At 37.4% G+C, this 24,080-nt stretch overlaps 1 protein-coding gene across 4 annotated transcripts in view; it reads left to right on the forward strand.

Annotated features, from left to right (window-relative positions):
• The window catches only part of abr (active BCR-related), a 129,196-nt gene that overhangs the window by 36,985 nt on the left and 68,131 nt on the right, over positions 1 to 24,080 (forward strand). For 3 of the 4 annotated variants that reach the window (XM_023342263.1, XM_023342264.1, XM_023342265.1), the window contains exons 2-4: positions 7,853 to 8,019; positions 18,450 to 18,548; positions 20,227 to 20,412. In XM_023342263.1, coding sequence (XP_023198031.1) covers positions 7,853 to 8,019; positions 18,450 to 18,548; positions 20,227 to 20,412 — 452 coding nt within the window. Of the gene's footprint in view, positions 1 to 7,852; positions 8,020 to 14,435; positions 14,681 to 18,449; positions 18,549 to 20,226; positions 20,413 to 24,080 lie in introns of those variants that run through there. The other variant, XM_023342266.1, reaches the window with a different exon arrangement.

The following is a 24,080-nucleotide window of genomic DNA, read 5'->3' on the forward strand; positions in this document are numbered from 1 at the left end:
CTATTTTAAACCTTTGAAATGTGTGGACTTATAGACATATAGTCAAATTGTGGAGAAGATGTCTGAATTTGCTCAGTTTTGGATGAATGGGAAGCTGTTATGCGTTATAAACTATCCTTCATTTGCATAGTGGACAGTGCTGCTCATTGACATATTATTCCAGATTTCCCTCTTGGGGTTTTCAGTGGTTTGTGTGAAATGTAGACACTGGAGGAGTTTCAAAACCCTGAGCTAACAGTATTTTTACCTTCTGGTAGTTTATTCAAATCATCTCTCTGTTTCAGCTTTGAAGTCTTTACTGTGACAAATTACACCGCTTATGTGGACAAGCAGAAGGCATTTGGATCAACCTCACCGGTTGTCATGGCAGCCTTTGCCCTTTCCAGTGAAATTAAAGCCCAGATATTGAGATATAGGAGGAGTGAGAGCTGTCTGTCAAAGTGAGAGTGATGTGAACTGACACGGTCAGAGGTCATTACACCCAATGAAAGGGTGCAATGATTATTTAGTAGCAACTCCCTGCAGCTCAAACTGATTTATTATGCAACAATTGTGTCTTTATTTGCCTCATAGCTGTCTGCAGCTCATATCAGCAGGGACTAAAGAGTCTTCAGTTTTTAGACGAGAGTTTAATTTGGACAATCAGAAAAATGCCACTGGATTGCATATCCAGTGTTTATCAGATTTCTCAACACCCACCAGTTTGGATTGGTCTGCATATGCACCATATCCACACCAGGCTCTGATGAATGAAGCCACGTTTCTGTTTTTAGCCAATTAGTTTTGGTTAAATTTTTTCAATTATTGTGCATCACTTCAACTATAATTGTTTGCTTTTGTCGAGAGGCGTCTTCTAGTTAGATATGGTTCTTTGATTCACTATCACTGCTGTCTTTCTGCAGCTTCAGGACAGGAAGAATGGATCAAAGTGAGGATTCAGTGAAATCGGATGGTTTTATTAGCTGATAATGTTCCAGGAATTGTGACACTGTGATGAGTAATGCAGAATTTGACCTCATTGATTTGGTTTGTGTAAAACTGGAAATATACTGTTTAATCCATGTGACCAGATTCGGCTAAAATACTGTATTAGACTGTATTTAACACTGTCCTGTTCTTTATTAGGTGTTTAGTTGTGAATTGGCATCATAACACAACTGTTAATCAATGGAATTGATTAGTTTCATGACTCTGACAGAGTAAACTGAATTTGGATGTAAAATCTCCTTGTGTCACATTTCAAGATTCTCTTGAAAGATACTTAATGTGTCAAATAGATAAAAGTAAAACTGTAATTTTAAGGAGATACTCAGATTATTAAAGTTTGTAGTATTGTTTTAATTGTACACCTTGGTCCTATTGTATCTTATTATCTTGTTTACATTTTTAAGCTAAAACTGCTGACGTGTTTTTCTTCCCTGGGAGATTTAAACACTTTCCTTTTGGACACAGTCTCGGTCACACAAAGCAGCTACAGTGAGCAAGTTTGTAAATTCAGATCAGTGAGCTCTGTCTGTGGTATTTGTGTGCGTGTGTGTGTAGGCGTGTATTGTCCTAGTTTAAAAGGTTTTCTGGTGTGAGCCACTCCTTAATAACAGAAGCCTCATTGATCTGACTCACAGCAGAGCCCAGGAGTAATTGTGTAGAGCATGTATCTGTGGCTTGGGTAACAGAGGCAGCCCCGTTTTCCCAAAGCTTCTTGTGGGAAGTGCAACTTTACAAAAAAGCCGTAATACTGACGGATTCATCTGTATTTGATCTCTTTCGCATTTTATCACATTATCCCCAGAGTCAACGGAGCGGGAATCAAACTTTCAACCCACCTCTCGCAGGGTGAACTCCTACCACTGTTGCCACCAATACCCCAATTGGATGAATAATTGTCCCACAATTATTGTGATAAATTATATTGTTGTTTTAAAACCATTTTCAGGTAATCTATTGATAACGACATAATAATGCAAGTTCACCCACCAATAATCTTTAATTTTTTATTGAATGCTAAACACTGGAACTGAGATATTTGAAATATCAAAAACAAAACATGGCATCCAAAAACAGCAAATAAAACATAATTAAAAATCACACTGTGGAAGCCATGAATAAAATGGATTATGATGTTTCTGTAAACAAAATTGCCCTTCAAAAAATATTAATCAGAATGGAAATTATCATGTGATTAATTGCTTGTTGCGACAGGCTTAATGACAACATAGAATAAAGTTCAAGGAGTGGAAATGTTTTACAACCCTGGCTTTACATTGTTTGGTCAGTTTTGACCTTATAATCACATTTTCATCCTAATAAAGCCTTCCGTTTTGTTACCAGTGATGACCAAAATCCTCATTAGTTGCCTAGTAATTGTTCTGAATGAACTCTTTGAAATTCAACCCTGAAATTTAGCTACCGGTACATATAAATTACCCGATACTGTAGTTACACATCAGCCTCTGACACGGCGTCTGTGATGGCTTCCATTAGTCCTCTCATCATTTCCCTGTTTCACTGGAAGCTTGTATTTGGTAAAGCTTAGTCCCCCTGTTTGCACATCAGACTGTGGGCGTTGTATATGTGATTTGTATCTTGCTCAAAGCTCTCTTTTTAGTCTGCAGTGGTGTGTTTGTGCCTTTTTGTTCTGCCGATGATATAATATGGCAGGAATTTTGTCCGAGTGTGACTACTGGGCCGCCTCAAAAAGGTCAGCTTTGAAAACTTTGCTGACATGAGTGAGACAATTCATGTTAATTGCAGAGACACTGTTTACTTTGCTACAAAATATTACGTTATTAACAAATAAACTACGTGGGAAGTGTCACCATAATATGGGACTGTTTTGATTAGCAAATGAATCGTTTACACAGTTCCGTATTTATTGACAGTTGTAGGGCAAAGGTTTTCTGTTTTGTTTTTTCAGACCAGGATGTAATAGTTAACAATAACAGTTGTTTGTGCTGGTCAGCTTTAAGTTTACTAGCCAGACTTTGGTGTAAAATCCATCAAATAAATTTTTTATAGTATATCTCACTTCTAAAAAAAGACACATTTTTGGTTTTTCTTGTTTTTAGCTGACTCTGATCTCTTTTTAAAGAATTTAACACCAGAAGATATAACAAGGCATGATTATGACAATGCATGAGGGCTATATAAGTTAATTTAGTCCAAGTAGGGCTGCAACTAACAATTGTTTTATTAATTGATTATTCTGGCGATTAATAAGATAAAAAAAATTAGCACATTCTGCAGATATTTTATTTAACCACTCAGCCCTTGGTTTTACAGTGTAAGAAATGCATTAAAGGATGCAAATAAACAATTAATTAAATTCATTTAAACAGCAAAATAAACAGACGCAATAACACAGCATTCCTTTGGTTAATTTGAACTGAGTGAATCTAACTGTAAAACATATTTAAAGACAGTGATGTTTTTATCTTAAATGCAAAATGTTTTTGTACAACTTTGGCTTAAGTACTCCTCTGAAAATGTTTCAGTAACTAACAAAACAAGGTATAATTTAACAGCTATATTCCTTTCTAGCAGTGGATTACCTCACACCTCCAGTTTTGGTTGTTTTTTTTTTTCCTTTATCATGCAGGCAGTTCATGTGTATTTTTAATCCATGTACTCGCAAGAAAACACCAAAAATATTGTTTTCTTACAGTCCGTAAGAAAACAATACGGACTAGAAAACGGTCCGTATTCTAGTTACGGACCGTTGACTAGAATACTGTCTGCTAACCAGAGGGGGCCAGCCATATGCAAATGAAGAGTGAGAAGACCACATTTTACATCTTCTATTCAGCAGCGGCTTTTCATGGATGTGTGTTTATTACACGCTCCTGAGCTGGCTTTGGACGTTGTTGGATAAACCCCTAGAGCCTTCATTTGAATAAGTGCTGGCTCAAGGTTTGAAACAGTGCAAGCATTGAGCACGGAGAAGCACCACGCTGGCTGTAGTTTTCATATCACTATTTCAGCGGCAGGCCACACATGTTGGGTTTTGGATCAACTCATTGTTCAGTTCCAGACTAAGAAGTTGTGCTGCTAGTGTTTAGAGGGGGACAGAACGTTGCCTAACAGTAACAATGGACAATTGCCAGTGAAGAGACAACCTGCTGCAACTCTTATGGCTTTCTTCTTTGAGGCTGTGTGCGTCATTCGTTCTCTGTTCACTAGTGATGGTGAGTTGCAATGTGCTATTGGTTTAGCTGTGGCTTCTAAATGTGTGTGTGTGTCTCAAAACCAAATAGAATGTACAGTCATTATCTCTGAATTGCAGTGCAGATTTTATGAAATAAGCCTAATTTTCCTCAAGGGCTGAAATGATTAATCAGATTAATTGTGATTAATTGATAAATCAAATAATCGTCAACTAATTTTGTAATCGATGGAGTACACAGACTTATAAAAGGCCGTTTGCTGAAGTAATGACATACTCGGAGCAATGATTAAGCCAAACGTGTACAAAAATATTTACATTTTGCATTTATGATGAAAGAAAACCCTTTTCTGTTGATGTTTTCTATCCATGTTAGAAGTATTTTTTAATTGCAGATACGTCCTTTACTACAAGTGATCAGGTGTACACTAAAAGAAGGCTACAATTGCATTTTAGGTAACTAATCCTCTTGATTAAATAAAGGCTGAAGTGGTTAAAGGAAACATCTGCAGAGTGTGCCAATTCTTTAAATCTGATTAATCGTCAGAATAATCGATTACTAAAATGATTAGTTGCAGCCCTGCTTTCCTCTAAGGCCATTTCTTCGTACTCGGTGGGATCTGCTACTCCGTCACGCTCCATTCTGATCTTATTCCAGTCTAATCCTGCAGACATGGATGGCCAAACAGAACAGGCTGCAGCTGGCGGACCATCTAAAACATTCTCTCTCTCTGTTGATTGGCAGCAAATCATTAACAGAAAACATTAAACATACAACAGTGAAGCGACATTAATGTAGCTCTGTGACGAGAGGTGAAAGCGGTGCCGTGTGACACACGAACATTTCCAGGCTAACTAAGAGGAAGTGATATTCTCCATTCTGTAAACCTCAGGAGTAGAGAAATGAAATCATAAAACAACTAATGCTACCATGGTGATGAAAGGCAGTTTTATCCTCCTCTTTAAATCTCTGTCTGGTCGCGCGGTTAGAAAGCTGAACACAGACAGATGTTAGAGACAAAATTTTCAGTCTCCACAAAAAAGCTCTGGTGACATCATATCAGGGAACTCAGATAATCAAGAGTTCATAACAGTCCACCCATTTGTATTTGTTTTATTTTTCCTCTTTATTTGCATGTTTCTGATCTAGGATAAAGTTTGTAGTCGGTACGGGGACAATAAATTGTTTGTGTGAGAAAATGGATGGATTTTTGGAAAGTTTGACTCCGATAGAAAACCTGGTTTATGCAGAGAATGATAAACTTCTAGAATTTAGTATCCGTAATATTTAGTGATCATAGCTGTCATGAATAGGACCAGATGGAAAAACTCAAACAGGAACACAAAAGGATCACACTAAAGTTTTGAAGATAATCATTGATAGAATTGTTTTGTTTTTTTGTTTGTTTTTTTTTTCAAATTTCAGAGTACTTTTGAGAAAACCCTTCTTGAAATGCTTACGGAGAAATCCAAGCTTCATTGTTGAGCAGGTATTTTAATCTTGATCTGTTTTTGTGAATTAGCAGCAGTGGGTCTGGCTTGTGCAAAAGATAGTTACAGTTACTTCCTCTTCCCTCTCTCCCTCTGTGTGGCTTTTATTAAAACTGCTAAGCAGATCTAATGAGCTGAAAGACTGACCAATCACATGCCAAATTGCTCTTCTGAGAGACTCTCACACACTTCACACCAATAATGACGAAATCAAATAGTTAATATGCATAACGGTCGGGATGGATAAAGTAAACTAGACTACTGTATGCACTCCAGCTCTCTGCTCGGCGCAGTTGGAGCTGTATTTCTGAATGGGCTCTGTGTCCTTCAGATGTTTCTCCAAATAGAAAATAAAGAGCAATGATGGCCGCCTGCTTTAAAATAGATTTGATTTGGATTCTGATCAGCTGTTAGCATCTTCCTCACTTTAATACTTCACGCTCCACTCGTGTCTTCCTGCAACGCTTCACGGAACGCAGCTATTTCTGCGTATGCATGACAGCTGCATAAAAATCATGTCCCGATTCAAATTCTCAATTATCAACACACACACAAGCATGCAGCTACCAGATGGAGGCTCTGATTGACAGGTGGGCCTAATGACTTGAGGTACATGTCACAGACTGCATGTCCAGCCGAGCTGCAACATTAACTGCATGATGTAAATTGTCCCAGTGGGGTTTGAGTCCCGCTTTTCCTATTAATTTTTATCCGCATCTCATTAGAAACGACTGATATATTTTATGCAAACACACCCGCCCTATAAAACACCCACACAACTCCCACACAATCACTGTAAAACATCACCGAAAACCAGTTTAAAATTTTTAAACACTGCTGATACAGGTTGTCTCATTGAGAGTCAATATCTCATTTACAAGAGAGACCTGTTTTGATAAAACATAGCATAAAAAATACAAACACAGTAACAATACAAGTTATTAAGAAATCCAACTAAACTTAATAAGCTAATAAAATGTGAACCAAAAACAAGAGCAAGTTTCATAAGAAAGCTCTCTTTGTCTTGAAAGAAAACAAAAGAAATATGCTTGAAAAGGACTGTGCTAGTTTCTGTGGGAAAATCAGCTGTGATAACATAAATCAACCTCTTTTTAAATTTTTTATTCCTTTCTCATTCTTCGAATATCTAGTTGTTATTCCAGTCGTCTTGTTTTTGCTGCTGCTCTTTTGACCTCAGGACAGGAGTGATTTCACAGTCAGCGATGTTCCCTTCCACCGGAGCTGTCACCACTACTCAGGGCTTGACTGCCAGTGTTCACGAGTTTCGACCTGATTTCTGACACAAAGTCTAGTACATGACTGTGATTCCACAAAGTTAAAGTTAGCTCTTGGCTTTGGACTTTTGGTAGTTTTTTGCTTATAGGGCTGCAAATAATTGGGTGGAAAAATTGGCACAATCTGTAGATTTTTCATTTAACCACTTAAGCCTTCTTTATACAGTATTAGAAGTACATTAAAAGTTGCAAATAATTAATTTGCTTTTGTTGAAAAATAAATCAGCCCAGACTTCCTTCATTTTGGGAGCTTGGTGATCCACCGATCTTATCTACCTCGGCAAAGATTCTGGGTAAAACAGATTTGCAGACAAAGAAGCTTTTAACTTAGATGCCAAATTTATAGATTGCTTTGTGCAGTTTTGGCTTAAATACTGCTCTGAGGATGAACGATTAATCGATTACTAAATTGACTATTTCAAAAACAGATTAATCTCAATTACTTTGATTAGTCGTACCAACTCTATTTCATATTTTCAGAGCTCTGTCTGAAATGAAGATTTTCATTTTGGGTCTAGTTGCTTTATCTCAACGCTTTCACAGCAAATTGTTATTCAGTATAAGAATTAATTGCTTGGACTTGTATAAGTGGCTGGAAAGTGATGCCTGTAACTTGAATCCCTTTGTTCTGTGGTGAACTGTTAACCTGCACTTTTCCTGTATCAGAGCAGCTGGAAAGCACTCCAGCCGTCCAGCTTATAACCTTATCCTCCGTCAGGAAAACAGAGACTCATGCACAGTGACTTTTATTATTTATGCTCTAATTATTTGGACATTTTCATGGAAGATTGTATTCTGTTTTACTGGCGAAAGTCAGGGCAAAATGTGCCGCAAATGTATCGCATTTTTATCTGCGCACGCGTGACGATAAACCTGAACTTTTCTCTCCTTCCCCCTCCACATACAGACTTCAATTATAATACAGATGGCTACGATGGGGACGGAGCCGAAGACGGCAAGTCCCAGGATAGCTCCGAGACGCTGCCCTACATAGACGAATCGCCCACCATGTCCCCCCAGCTGTGCGTGTCTCAGGGGCCTGATGGTGAGGCGGTCTCCCCCTCGCCTCTGGAGGTAAGAAGAGGCACACAAATGCACATAACAAGGGAGGGAAAAATGTTTTGACTTAGGAAAACTATTCATACCCCCTGGGGTTTATTGAGGTTTCATACACTGTGAACATACCGTTCCTTAAGGGATACTTGGTGGTGACAGGATCATGCTTTGGGGATCCTTTATTTTTGTTTTACTTGAAACTGGGTATCTGTGTTTGTCAGTCACACAAAGTATTAATGAAATACACTGAATCTTGTGGGACTAAATGTAAAAAATGAAAGGGGTAAAAATAATTTTTCAAGGCAATGTAGGTACTGTACGTAAATGAACAGGACGTAACAGGAGAGTAAATTGCTGCCCCTCGTGGTTGATTATGTGGTAGATTGATTTCCACTGAATATATTTAAATCAAAACATTCGTACATGGATGAGTAAAGACATAGCCTGAAATACGTGAGTGATTTTATTTTATTTTTTTAAGATACGTTAGACTGATATGTAGCAGTGCGTGCTACTAGAAACTCTACCGTTAATTAGATGACAGCATTTCCTGTGTAAATAAACGTTGCTATCCATCCTGCAGCACTTCATCCTTGTTTTCCCTCAAACATCTGATTAAAGGCTCTTAGCTACTCGGCTCCCAGATCTGTTCTAAACATGAGATGATTGATGGCAGCTCCTCTTTCTGTGTCAGCTCCACACATTCAGCTGAAAAGATTAGATTAACTGAGGGTTGTTATAGGCTTTGATGTTAATTACTTAATTCTGGTAAATACATGAGATGTATTTACCAGATCCAAGCATGAGAAGTTGTGTTTAGTTCTCACCATGGTGCTTGTTATGTTGCATAAGTTCAAAAATGTGGCTCTGTAGAGTCTTTTTGGTGATTTTTTTCTTTTTCTTTCCTGAATTTGTGGATTTACTGACCTGTTTTTACTCAAATGATCAACCTTCCAGTAAAACAAGCCAGTGATTTGTTTAAGGCTGCAACTAACGATTATTTTAGTAATCGATTAATCTATCTTTCATCCTGATGATTTATCAATTAATGTGATAAAAAACGAGACATTCTGCAGATTTTTCATTTAACCACTTAAGCATATTTTACACCATATTGGACAAGTAATTTGATTACTTTTTATGATAAGAAAATAAACATGTTATTGCCTAAAATGCAACACCATGGTATTTATTCCCTTAGTAAATCTCAACCGGATGAAGCTAAAACTACATCACCTGTGGAGTAGCTTGGCTAAAACATATTTACAGACAAGGGTCTTTTTTCTCATAATGTATATGTTTTTCGTACAGTTCCGGATTAATTGCTGCTCTAAGGGTGTTGTTTTTTTTATTTTTATTAAAGGCCATATTTTTGGAGTCTGCATACTCCAGTTAACGATTAATCGATTACTAAATTAGATGACGATTTCAATAATAATTGTTTCAGCCTTAGGTCTGTTGGTGCTACTTTGTGCAGCTATTTCCTCAGGAAAAAACTGCATTTTAATCCTTAGTACCTGATGTTCTCATTGAATTTAAATATAAGTTGTTGGGGTTTTTTCTTACGTAGTTCTACTGATTTTACCTAGATGGGCTTTTCTTGCTGAAGTGCAGGGAACGTTGTGACACCATCAGCATTAGAAAAAAATACATTTAAAAAAACCTTTCACAAGGTGATATTTTAGATGGTAAATCATTCTAGTGCAGTTTTAAATTGGTGCTGTTGTATATATAAACTCAACAGAATTGTATTACATATTTCCTTATGCTTCTGAGATAAGTCATTGTGCAGTTTTCTCTTTCTGATCCTCTAGTGTTGGTAACTTGACCTGGCGATCATTTCACCCCAGGACCGATAATCACCTATAATCACCTGCCACTGTGTTGTCCACCGTGTTATCTGGCCTCCTGTAATTGTTGTGGAGGGCCACTGAAACAGATGGACTCAATTTGCCAGTCTGCGTGTAAATTAGAGCCCATGTGTGGACTGTGTTAACTGAGACCGAGGGTCCATGGCATTGATCAATATTTGTCACTTTAGGAATTTTAATTTACAGTACAAACTTATTTGCAACATATAACTTTTCCACATTGTCAAGCTGCAACTACAAGATATTTTATTTGGATTCTATGCAACAGACGAACAAGAAGTGGTACATAAGCAGAGAAAAATGGGTTGATGTCTCATGTTTTTCCAGCCTCAAACTGATTTTCGTAAAGGATAGGATCTCATCTGATCTTTGCCTGTTTGCTGTGTGCCCTACTGCTAATTTGGGCTTCTTGCACTTTCTTCATGAAGTGTATAAATAATAGTGTGACTGTTCTTCCATCTGAGTTGTGGAGCATAAAGATACTAAAGTTGACGATGTCGGAAGGATCCTGATCACAAATGAGAACAGAGGAATAATGAAATTATGGATTTATCACAACTGGTACCATCTTCTTAATGGTACCAGAAGATGATACCATTACCATCTTCCAATATGCAATGGCAATATTGGATGATGGCAATATTGCCATTGCATTATTAGCTTACTAGCTTAGCCCTCTTCAGCAGTATCAACATGAATGAGTGGCTTGTTTCTCCCCTCAGAACACAGGAGGAATAAAGTTTGTTTCCAGTGTAAAAAATAAGATTACCGTATTTACTAATTTCTCTATTGTTTCCTCCTCTGTTATCTGTTCTTTCAATTTCCTAAATTTCAGTATTTGCTCTCTGTCTTTGATTCTATTTTTTATTCTAGATTTGAAGCACCATTACTGTGTAATCACTGCGATATAAATACCCCCGGTCCTCATCCAGGATGTGTTTTTAATCGAGCTAATTCATAAATTATTAAGATATTATTCAGATGTGTACTTTTGCTGGTGGTCAGTCTGCTTATTCACTGAAATAGAAGCTTGTCTCCATCTAGTGGTAAGCAGCACTAAGAGCAGAAGATGGGGAAAATTGTTAGTTATTAAAATATGAAACTTTTAAGAAGAATACTTTGGATATATGGTGCCAAAAATCTACCAAACCAGAACTGTCTTAAAAACAAGTAGAACGAAACATCTTTTGGTCTTCAGAAGCTTTTACTTGAGGGACCTAGGAGTTAGTTGGAAAAAATCAAACATATTCTTGTAATTTTTCAAGACAACAAAAAATATGACTTTACTTTTGTACAATTTGTGTTAAAAAAAGGTAACACTTTATTTGACAGGGTGTGCATAAGACTGACATGACACTGTCATAAACATAAAGCGTCTGTTATGAACATGGAGGAGGCTTTACAAATGTCTATAACTGTTGTCATGAAGTGTCATTCGGTAAATAATGACACTTTTATTACAAAGTTGCTTTAAAAGTTGCATTAAAAGTCCATTAGAAGTCCCAACTTTGTATTATTTTGTAAATAATGACACTTTAATGCAACGTTGACACTTTTAATGGACTTTTAATGCAACCGTTAGAGCAACTTTGCGTTAAAAGTGTCATTATTTACCGAATGACACTTCATGATAACACTCATAGACATTCATAAAGACTCCTTCATGTTCATGACAGGTGTTATGTCATGTTTATGACACTGTCATGTCAGTCTTATGCACAACCCGCCACATAAAGTGTTACCAAAAAAATCTCTAAAATGTTATGTGTGAGATACGTAGCCTGTAACAGTCAGCATCTCCCACACAACAGCACAGCCAGAGAAGAAAATGTGAGTGCCTGGAGGCTTCTTCACTTTCTTCCTCCTCATGCTTGTTAAGTTGGCCTCTATTTCTGCTGAATTTGCAGAGCCTTTCACAAAAGCTGACAGCTCCCAGCTATAACACATGTATGCAGTACGATGTGCATGAATAAATATGAATAAAATGTGCACATGTTTATATTCTCCTGACAGAATAGTGAGTTTTCTCAAGTTTGTGTTTGGTTTATCTTCACTATTTATCACTGGTTCTCCTTTGTCTTACTCTGGTGTCGTTTTCTGTCTGCTTTCCTTCTCTTTAACGATCCTCACCCGTCACATTAATGGCTGGAAATTGTGCTGACTTTGAAAAATAAGCCACAAACATAAGATTAGCTAACATTCACACTTTCCAGTGCTTGGTTTAAAAAGTAAGGCTGACCTTTATAATATCATCTTGAATTTTTGCCATTTTTGCTTTGCATAAACAGTGATGATACACAAAATAAATAAGTAAAACCTTCAACATGACGGCCTTTAAGCAGTGAAACAAGGTAACAGTCACCGTGGGTGATAGTTTTTGCACTATACCAAGTTAAATTTAGCAGCATGCCAACATCATTGCAGTCCTCAATCATTAAAAAATACAAACACACCTAAATTAAACTGCATCTTTTTGCTTTCTTTCATGCATACGTCATTGTTTTAAAGCTACTGCACAGACTTTTCTGTAAAACCGTCCAAGATGATTTAAGATGAAGTTGATTCATCTATAGAACAAAATGTTGTGGCTAGATTTTTGGCTAATTTTTTTTTAAATCCTTGTTTAATAAATGTAAAAACTGCTTAATTCGAAAATGAGCTTCTGATGACATCACATTATAAGTTGCTTTTGAGTGTTTTTGCTGTTTATTTTTGGCATTTTACTTTTCTTTTCTTTTAATTTCTCCATTAAATGGCTTCTGAACAGCTGCCACAAAACGGAGTGTTTTCATCTGTGAAAACACTGACTGCGTTTTGAGGAAATTCATTAAACAACAACAATTTTTGACTGTATTTGAATATCCAGTCCACAGATGGGAAGCAAAAACACTTCTATCAACAAAAATTCTGATTAAAATCCTAAAAGTATACTCTACGTGCATTCATCATGCGTAACTTTATATTCGACGAGAACTGTCTTTTGAAGCATCAAGTAAAAACGGTCATTGATAATTATGAAGCTTGCAATATATTGCAGTAAGTTATTGAAGCTATGTAGACTGAGAGTAAAAATACAAAACACTTGTATCAGTGCCAACAAAGAAAATAGATTAACTTAAGCTAGAAAAGTTAAAGGTTATGGAAGCATGGATATTCACACTAAGACCAAAAATAAAAATAAAAACAGAAAAATAAGAATAAGAGACTGCATAATGAGATAAAATTTACAACAAGAAAAATAATACTGCATTGCTGTTAAAAATCTATAAAATCGATGTGCATCTGAGTGGCATAACTTCAAAAAAATGTTCAAGATGTGTGTATGTGTTGGGAGAAAACAGTAACAGACTACAAGAAATAAAAAATACTGTGCAAATAACAGCGGTGGCGTTTATTGAAATCAGACAAACTGCAGAATGAGAGAGATTGCAGGGGTGTAAGCACTTAACGAGTCTGAGTTTGTGGGTAGCAGTGATCGTTACATTTTATAACAGCTGCTGGGAGGAAGGAGCTGTGATATCGCTCAGTTGTGCGCATAGGATGCAGCAGTTCGTCACTGAAGGACCTCAAAGCTATTAAAATAAGTAATCTTTAAAAGTATTTTTGCATAATTCATTCACATCCGGAACCTTCAATTTAAGCCTAATCAGCCTTAAACATTTGCTGCCTAACTTACAGAAATCCTGTTTAGCACAAAAATCAATCAGATGGAAAGATTCCATTTGGAATATTTAAACATTAGTACAAAATAACTTTCTGAAGACGATGTCAATGTTTGCTTCAGCTTCACCATCAAAATCAGCATATAGTCCGACTTTGGCATAAAAACATGAGTGAACTTAAAGGCATTGAAATGTTTAAAATCTGTAAAAGTTGCTAATTTGCCCCAGTGTTGACCAGTGCCTCCATTCTTGTGCCTTTTGTGACGTCGTCAATCCAAATAACACAAAGGAGATTTCTTTCTTCTTCTTCCTTTCAGTGGGATTTGTGAAATTCTGTTGTGGACGTCTCATTTGTTCAACACCTAGCTGTGTTTTTATTGTAAGTGACCACTTGTCAATGAGACCAAAATACATCACTGGATGGTATCTTTAAAGCCCAACACGGAGCACACCCAGGAACTACTTGATCTGCAATCAGAACCCGTTGTTTACGGGGCAGCACCGACGGCTCTGAGCAGTCCACTAATGAGACAATGACCAAAGGAGAAAAACTGTGCAGCGCGTACCCACGCGAGAAAGGCAGAACCTGTTTTATGATGAGGAAGTGGCTTTTGACTGATGAGAGCGGAAGGCTGAAATAAAGAAGAAAAGAAGAGAACGCAGACGAGTGTCCCACCGTTGACTCTAAAGAGAACCGGCCTGCGCAGCCATCAAGGAAGTGGCTGGATAGCGTTTGTTGTGAAAGGAGGGGCGGGTAGAGAGGGGAGGGGCCGACCGTATCGACCGAGGTGGAACTGCAACACACACACACACTGAACACACAGAAACACCAGGAAGCCCAGCAGAGGAAAGGGGGGGTGGGGTTGCGTAGGCGGGGCCCTCTCTCCCTTTCTCTCCCTCACCCTGTCGGCGTCCAGACGACTTGCTCCGAAGGGAAAATCCTGATGTGTCCAGGCGGGCCCTGATCCAGAAGCAGAGAGAGGAGAGGAGGTGGCAAAAGAGCGGACAGGAGAAGAAGGAACCATGGAGGAGGAAGAGGAGGAAGTGCTGGGCTACTTGGACAAGGTGCTGGAGGAGGAAGACGAGGTGTTTGAGTATGGAGATGGCGAGCTGGACCTCATCACTCCGATACATAAACAGTTCAAGGTGAGGTGAGGCGGGCGCTGGACAGCCGGATACAGGAAAAACACGCTGGCGATGCAAACACTTGAAAGCTGATCCACTCGTAGACTAACTGAAAGCCGTAATTGGAGTCCTCTTATGATGTGGTGTCAATGTGTTTGTTTTTGTGCTTGTGAGACATCTGTGCCGCAGCCGTTTGTGTGTGTGTGTGTGTGTGTGTGTGTGTGTGTGTGCGTGTGTGTGTAACAAAGCAGCTCCTCTGGAGCACATGTCTCCTCACTCTGCTGCTCTGTGAACACTTCTGATTTCTTCCCAAGCTAACTTCTGTCTGTGTGTGTGTGTGTGTGTGAACTCCTATCTGCAGTTGAACTGTCTCACACTGCCACAATATCAGCTCTGTTATCTCAACCAGTGAGTACAGGGGTGCAAAAGGAACGTATGTATGGAGAATCCTTCTGCGTTGGGGAGGGAAAAAAATAAATACTTCCTTGCTTTCTGGATTTCTCATCTTGGTCTTGCTACACAGTAGCTCTTTGTACAGCGGAGGGAAAATATTCTTCGTGTCTTTTTTTTCTCCCCCCCTTCCAACTTTCTATTCAACTCTAAAATGGTAAAGTGAGCACTTCTCCTGCACTTTAGCAAGTTTAGCCAGGGGTCAGGTCTAAATTCCATCCTGCAGTGTTTCAAAAGTATTCATACTGCTTAAACATACTCTCATTTTGTCACGATAAATTGTCCTGGTAATTATGGCGATACTGTTATTGTTTTGAGACCATTTTCAAGTAATATATTGATAATGGAATAATAATGCAAGTTTGGCCTCCTAAGGACCAATAAGCTTTAATTTTGTAAAGAACGCTTATCAGTCCAACTGGAAATAACATGTCTTGCAGTTATAATAAAACATAACAAGCAAAGTTAATAAATAAAAACCTCACACACCAAAACCATAAATAAAATTGATTTGAATGTCACTGTAAACAAAATATTAATCACCAGAGTGGAAATGATAACGCTCAGTGTAATTTATCACACGACTAATTGATTAATTACTTATTGCGACAAAAAACATATGCGTTTGAATGGGACCTAATGTCATAGACCAACACAAAGTGGTGTGTACTTGTGGAGGGGAATGAAAATGATGAATGTTTTCAAGAAGCTAAAATCTATTTGAGTTCAGCTCCCTGTACTCTGATTCATCTAAAAGAAATCAAACCAGTCATTTGTGAAATACTAAAAGCTTCAGATGTCAATAACCTGAGATTAAATTTCTTACAAGTGGACTCTATTTATTATTTAGGTGGATTTTACATAACGGTATCAGAGAATTGTCTCAGGCGAAGTTAAATGCAAATGCATGCCACACTTTTCAGATTTTTATTTCTAAAAAGCTGAAAATATTTATTTCACCAGGTCTTTTAAAAGAGCTTAGAAGGTTGTAGTAGCAATTAATCCTGTCACACCAAGCAATAAATTAATTAATTGCGTAATAGATTAAAATGAGCTCGATAATTTTAATTTGGATGATTATATTAGTTAATATTGTTGAATAGCCGACATTTTGAAATAAAAAAAATTGACAACCAGTACAAAATAGTTGGTTGCACTGTTTTTTAACAAAAGTCCTAACTGGCACTTTTTGCCTGTTTTTCTCATCTAAGCTGAATGATTGATATGTTTTTAACTATAATTTTATTTAGAGACTTCATAATTCATTTTAAACATTTCTGTTTTGCTTTTTTGGGATATTTAAAATGTTTCCTAGTTCCAGTGTTGAATGTTCTTTAAAAAAAAAAAAAAGTTATCGTTGAGAGCATATACTTTCCATTATTATTATATTAGTTGAAAATGGTCTCAAAATGACAATATTACCGTTTATCGCAACAGTTTCTAGGATAATTTACCAGAAAAATTTATCCTAAGTAAACACTAAGCTCATACATTACAACCTTACTCTGTTGTTTGGGTCTGCCGTGTTCTGTTAAGGAAATAGAACCTGGTTCAATCCACAGAAACATCTGTTAGTACCACCATTGCTAAACAGTTAGCTGTGTCTTTAAAAATAAAAAAGACTCGTGAATCACCATACTTTGTGTGATAATCGTTCACGACGTCATCACAAACCACACCTTTGGTCTTCACAGATAACATCGATGTCAGAGGTAGCCGGTAGTTGAGACGGATTTAACACATAGAGCCAAAGTCGGGCCTTCTTGCCCCTGTCTTAGGGGAGGGCTAGTGTGCTAATATCATCGCAAAGATCTGACCGTGTTAATAATTAATCATCCTTTCTCCTCACTAGTTGCTTTTTGCAGATCTGTGACGGTACATGTGTGTAAACAGATTTAGAAACCCAGCCCAAAGAAGACTGTGTTTTTTTCCATACAGACACAGCAGAAGATTTTTATTTCTTTCCATCCACAGAACTGACTCGTATCGCAGTGTTTTTTTTTTTTATCTGATATTGTGGTGCTGTGACATGAAGCTCTCCCATGTGGCACATTGATCAGCATTCAGCGTCATTTAAATATGCAAATGCAAAAACACAAAATCTTTCCAAGTATTTTTGGTCTAGTTTCTAGTGCACATATGTAAGCATACATGATACGAAGATATTTGCACTAGAAACTAGACCAAAGTTTCTAGTGGTTAGTGCTGTTTTTGCCTTCTTGTGAAAAAGACGTTTCACATTTGCTTCTTATCGGGTTTGGATTAAGACTTCTTTTTTTTTTTTTTTACTGAAATAGTTGCACATTTTCTTCTAGGTTTGTATCTTGGCAGATAATTAAGCGCAAACCTTAAGAAGAAACTGCTGCCTAAAAGTAAAACTGCATGTTACTCAACTATCCTCACACTCGCTGGCTAAGGAATGGTTAATAAAAAGAAAGAAAATGTCCTGACCCAGGTTATGTTCTGTGGAAATATCATAAAATTGCGTTCCTGAAGGAAAGTTGCCTGGAAAACGGGGAGGAGAAACAGACCAAATTAGCTTGAGAGTTGAGGAAAAATGCACAGAAACTCTTGCTGTTGCTCTTCTAAAATTTGGAGTGCTGCCGCTAAGATGGCGCTGAATGTTATGCACACAAAAAAGACGTCAAAACATTCATTCAGATTTAAATGAACAGTTTGAAACGGATAAAATATAATCTAAAAATAATCGTTTCTTTTAACTGGAAACTTCATACAAACTAGAGGAACGGACTGGTATTAGACTTCCATTGCAACCTAACTTGACATATTTACACCTTACATGTAGTATGTGAAGAAACATATGGATCTGTTATTCATATGTTTGGATAAGAGATCCAAATCATTTGGCAGCAATATACAGCCAGATATAAAATCAACTTTCTTCCAAGGCCATTTAGACCAAAATGGCCTTGGAAGAATATATATGATTGTGAACACCATCTTTTTTATTTGAAAAAGTTATGATTTTTCTGCACAACAGACCTAAACAGAAAGTATGTCATGTTTTGCTAAAAACATGATTATAGCTGCGACTTCTTTGACTCTGATCTCCATATATAGCTGTAACCTGGAAGCTACGTGAGTCAGCTAAGTCACCATCGACGTTTTCAGATGAGGAAATCTTCTCGCTGCACAAGTTTTATGGATTCCCGTCAGGCTTTTGTTTCAACCACGTGTGTGTGCTTTATTCTGGTGTTTACCCGGCGTCGTAACTGCTCTGGCACCATGCAGGAAATGAATTAAAGTCGTGGTCCTCCCGTGTGATGCCGGCATGTGCTTTGTGTCCACTTCATTACAGCGTTGTGTATTGTTTTTGCAGGGAGATGTTGAGAAAGGGCTGGAGATGAAGAAACTGGTGCTGTCTGGTTTCTTGGCCAGCGAAGAGATCTACATCAACCAACTGGAGGCCCTGGTGTTGGTGAGACGCACATTCTCACACAGCTGCTGTGTGTGAACCTGTTTAGTGGGTCAGAAAATACTCAATCATATTGAGAGCCGAACCGCTGCCACTGCAGTTTCCTGAAACACGTTTCCCCATGCTGAAGCAGCGCAATATGTCATTTCCTGCCTTTTTATAGCCACACGCTGCCCTATGACCAACATGGGGTTTCACATATGTCGAATTCAAGATAACCACTGTTTAGTAAAACTGAAGTCAATAAGTAAAGATGGAACATCAATAAAAGCAAGTTTTGTAGTGAGTTCACCAAACAGAGTCCAGTAAAGTTAAATCTGTCTGGACTTTTTAGTAGCTGCCGTCTTTGACGACACCAGCCAGACGTTTCACAACACAGCCCACTCTGTCTTTTTCCCCAAAGTCGCTGAGTGTCTCCAGAACACATTTGCATCATGTTTTTTAGTCCTACTTTGTTTTTAATCACCGACTTTTATGTTGAAAACCTCAGTAGCAGACCAGCGCAGAATTTGTTTCTGCTTGTGTAGTCATTTACAGCCACTTTGAGTCTAAACCACTGTCACCGCAGGCTTACCCACGATGAGGGATTGTTGTAAAGTTAGCGTCTTGACGCTATCGGCTGGGCTTCTGTAGACAGACATGTATTAAATAATCAACTCAGTCCAACTGTATTATGTCATAAAAAACATGATTTCAAAGTATTTATAGTTGAATTGGAAATTAACTAACTGCTTGGACTGGGTTTGAATGAAATGGATTAATTTAATTTGATTCTAATTAACTTTAGTGATGGACACCTGTTTATCTTCTAAATTGCCTTTAGATGGCATGTATGTAAATAAGCTGAATTTAATTGATCTGTTTACTTTCAGTTCAGTTTAGTGGAGTCATATAACACCAGTTATTTTCTGGTGTTATATGACTCAGTTTTAAATTCTTCACATGCTTATTCTGAAACAATACTGTCCTGATTGATCGATTGCTTCCTTCCTTTTCATTTTCTCTGTTACGACTGCACAAACGACCCGATTACATATGTCGCTTGTATGTTTTATATATAGAAGTGGGGGTGGCCATATGGAGTTAGTTTAACTGCGATATTTTGAGGTACGATTGTGACTTTTTTAGGTAGCTGAATAGTCGTGTCTGCTTGGCAATCATAGCTGCACAAACACAAATGGTTCTCTTGTAAAACTCTTGTAAAACATTTTCCTTAGGAAACCAGTCGCATAAAGTTCCTGATGCGTCTCTAGTTTTATACATTGTTCAAGCTTTTATGTTGAATGACACTTTTTCACATCTTCTATGGAGACTACTAGCTATGCACTGTAACACTGTTTGGACATTTCAAATTATTTTTGATGAACTCGACTGGTCTAGTGAATGAACACCAAACTTTTTATTAAGTCCTTTAATTCTCATATATCTACTGGATCATACTGTGTGCCTGTGGCCATCATGACCACTGTAGAAAAGCAGTGAGCTAGCGAGTCTGATGCATCTTCATCCAACCTCTGAATTCAGAAATACTCTGACTCAAGAGAAAGCTTTTAAGTTTTTCACTCTTATCTGGACCCTCAATCCCAGCCAGCAGAACGAATCTGCTCTCAAATTCGACATGGTCTTACACTCCATTAATTCAACCAGTGCCAGTCAACCAGATTTCTTTCTCCCTCTGCAGCCCATGCGCCCCCTGAAAGCCGCAGCCACGAGCTCGCAGCCCGTCCTGACCATGCAGCAGATAGAGACCATCTTCTACAAAATCCAGGACATCTTTGAGATCCACAAAGAGTTCTACGATGCCCTGCTGCCCAGCATACAGCGCTGGGACGAGAAGGTCACTGTGGGGCATCTGTTCCAGAAGCTGGTGAGTCTGACGTTGCCTCAAGACGTTAAACTGCGTGGGTCTTTTTTTTCTTTTCTTTTTTCTCCTCTTTGATGTTATCCACAGAGAACAAGAAAGTGGCTGTTAAAAAGAGAGTTATAAGGCTTCTCTGAGTTGGCTGCCAAATTTAGACAAGTGATTCACCAAGTAACTGTTCCTGTTTGTGTGCGTGTGTGTGTGTGTGTGTGTTCCTGACATTTGCAGAAATAGTCCAGCTTTCAGTCTAACACTTTTTTGGTTGTTGTTTAGTTCAGAAAGATTGGTGTCAGATTAATCATCTTTGCAGTGAATTTTGAAATATCAGGCTTTATCAATTTGGTTTAGTTTTTAAAAAGTAAACAATTAAACTGGACTGCTTTACATGGATTGTAGCTAATCTTCTACTTGGTCCATAACAATGTGTCAATGTAGAATCCAAAATCCATTATAATCATTGAAAATTGTTGAATTCAAGTTATATTTTCAATAATAATTTGCAGCAGTAAGCTCATATTTGAGTTCATAGAAACTGATGTTATTTTCTTACCTTGTCTTGAATCAGACGATTTATTGTCCTGTAGCTGTTTTGGCTAAGACCACGTTTCCTGAAGGTTCTGTTACATTATCTGGGTATGAATTAATCAGATGTCTGTTCCATCATGGGAGATCCTGTGCTGTTGTTGCTGTGATTAGAGCAGAGAAAATGTTTTCCTGCTCAGTAACAGATTGTAGCATCTATTTTTCAACACGACTGTGGCTCAACTTGCTTCTGATTAATTGTTGCTTCTGTTAGCTGCCAGCTTAAAAAGCCAAGAATCCTCTTGGTGTTTACTACACCTGTCAACACATGAGTTGATGTCTTTTGTGTAGTTATCCAGTTATGGCATAAATCTGTATTTCGTGTTCATCTTTCTTGGAGGATCAGATTTAGACACATTATAAAGTATTTCAGTCAAGAAATGGCTGTAAATCTATGATTGTGCCAAAAGTTATAGCCCCAAATTGATTTACTGGATGCCATATAAACAAGCAACATAAAATCTATAGGAAAAAAACAACATGAAATCAATATAATGTTTTTATAACCTTTATGAAATCTGCAGTGTTGAACTTTTTTATATTTATTTACATTGTACACACAAGCTTTATAATGTATTGGGATTTCATCAGCAAAAAGAAGTGCATGGTTATGAAGTGGAATTAATCGGATGAATCAATTATTGAAATAATCGTAAACTAATTTAGTAATTAATTCACCAAAAATCGGAGTATACAATTTCAAAAAAGGCCATTTGTTGAAAAGGTAACATACTCAGAGCAGTAATTAGACCAAAACTGTTAAAAAATATAAATATGTTTAATTTAAGTTAAAAAAAAAGAAAAAAACCTTTGTCAGTAAATACTCAGAACTACTCAAGTGTTATACTTTTAGCTTCATTTGGTCCAAATTCACTAAAGCAATTCTGTTACTGCATTTCAGGCAATAAAATTTTTATTTTCTATTTAAAAAAGGTATTGACTTATTTGTTTATGAGAACCTTCTTAGAGCACATGGCATCAGGAAGTCTTGGAAGTAGCAGGAAATTTTTAATAGAAATTTAGTGAAGTCTTCCAGTAAACCGAAAATGGACCATCGGTGGAAGATATTATGATCCAAAACACATGAAAAATCAACAAATCGTTCAGCAGACACAAAATCAGCTAAAGAAAACATACGCATGTATGAGAATACATGCGCATGTTTAATACATGCTTATTGTTTATAAAATTTAATTAATTGATTAATCATCACAATAATCGATAGATTAATTGACTACTAAAGTAATTGCAAATTATTTTACACATCTTTACCAGGGGTGCCAGGTCATGTACATAAACCCAACTCCCTGCCCGGTTTTTGTCTTTTACAGTAAGAAAACACTGACTCACCTCATGCATACAGAACCAGCGGTGTGTGAACAAATGAAACGTTTATTGAAAGTGTCCCATCAGCCGATGCTTAACATCAGACCAAATGGTACAAATGACTTCAAACTTTCCCTGTAGTGACTCTCTTCTGCTGGGATCACAGGAGTCACACCAGCAGGAGTCAGCTGTTACTGTAGTCATCAACTCCCATCTGTGCTGTTTAAATGTGCGTAGATGAGCATGTTGTGTGACAGCAAAACATTTAGTCGGAGTGGCAGTGTGAGAATACAGATGGCGGCGTAATTAGCTGCTATATGCTTCCTGCTGCTCCTCATCGGTAGTGTGGAGTCCGCTGGAGCAGCAAGGAGTTCCAGGAAAAACGAGACAAAAGCTAGCTATGCTTCCCAGTTATTTCACCTTTCTCACACAGGCTCCATGTTGGGAGTGACTTGGTTGGATTTTGATTGGGAGATAATTGTTTTAGTCAGTATGTTTTTAAAAACTGTAAACAATAAACAAAATACTATTTTCGGCCTTCTGCATAAGTGGACAATATCCCGTCAAGAAAGTTAGGGCAAAAGTAGTTTTGTTTTTTTACTCTACAAATCCAGTAAAATCCTCAATTATTATGGGACAGTGGTATTTGCATGTAGATAAGACCTAAAGAAAAGAATAATGCTCCCAAACCTCGAAGTATACAAGAGGCACTGTACCTACCCAGAGTTTATATTTTAGTCAAGATGTAGATCAAGAATTCCTCTCTGTTTGTTTACATTAAGTTTACACTTAATATGGGGCTGAAATAATTAATCAGATCAATTAATTGTATTAATTGTGATTAATTGATTATTGAAATCAACTAATTTCGTAATTAGATAATCACTAACTGAAGTATTTAGACTTAAAAAGGTAATTTGCTTAAAAAATAATACAGTCACAGTCAATACTAATTTAACCAAAATGATATAAAAAATATATACATTTCACATTTAAACTTTATTTTTGGTAAATATGTTTTACCTAGAACTCCTCAAGTGGCGCAGCTTTGGCTTATCTATTTAGCTGCAGATACATCCTTTTCTATAATGATCAAGGAAACACTAATGTAATGCCATGTTATTGCATTTTAGGAAATTGCTTTTTAAAAAAGGGATTGAATTATTTGTTCATTTTCATTTTTTTATGTATTTCTAACATTGTATAAAATAAACTCATGAGGTTAAATCTGTGGAATGTCCCAAAATCTTTTAGCCAATAATCAATTAATCATCAGACTAATCGACTACTAAAATAATTGTTAGTTGTAGCAATAATTAAATGATGTTGAGTTTAATATGGTTGTGATAAGGATAGAAATGAACTATGGTGTGTCCCAACAGGACTGCTGTTTTTGGAGTCCCTACCACTAAGAGCAACACATGATCACCATCCATTCTGCAGCCGTGGTGTTGTTCAGAATTTCAATTTGTTGCTTGTTTCTTGTGTCTCAATTGGATCACAATCCCATAAATTGTTTCTAAAGAGATTGGCCAGTGAGTGCAAATAGCTGATTTTTGATCAGCAGGTCAAATGCTGAAACTATAAATAGTTGTTTATGTGTTTGTGGACAATACTGATCCCACATTCCCTCACTTTCCACCTGCCACTCTGACCGGCTGCGTGAAGTGTTGCAGTTTTCCCTGGAGCGCCGAGGGTTTCCTCCCATTCCGGACACTTTGTCACAATGTGCCGAATCAACGTGAAGAACTGAAGAAATGTTATGA

The sequence above is a fragment of the Xiphophorus maculatus genome, chromosome 11 (assembly GCF_002775205.1).
Source record: "Xiphophorus maculatus strain JP 163 A chromosome 11, X_maculatus-5.0-male, whole genome shotgun sequence".
NCBI classification, from domain to species: Eukaryota; Metazoa; Chordata; class Actinopteri; order Cyprinodontiformes; family Poeciliidae; genus Xiphophorus; species Xiphophorus maculatus.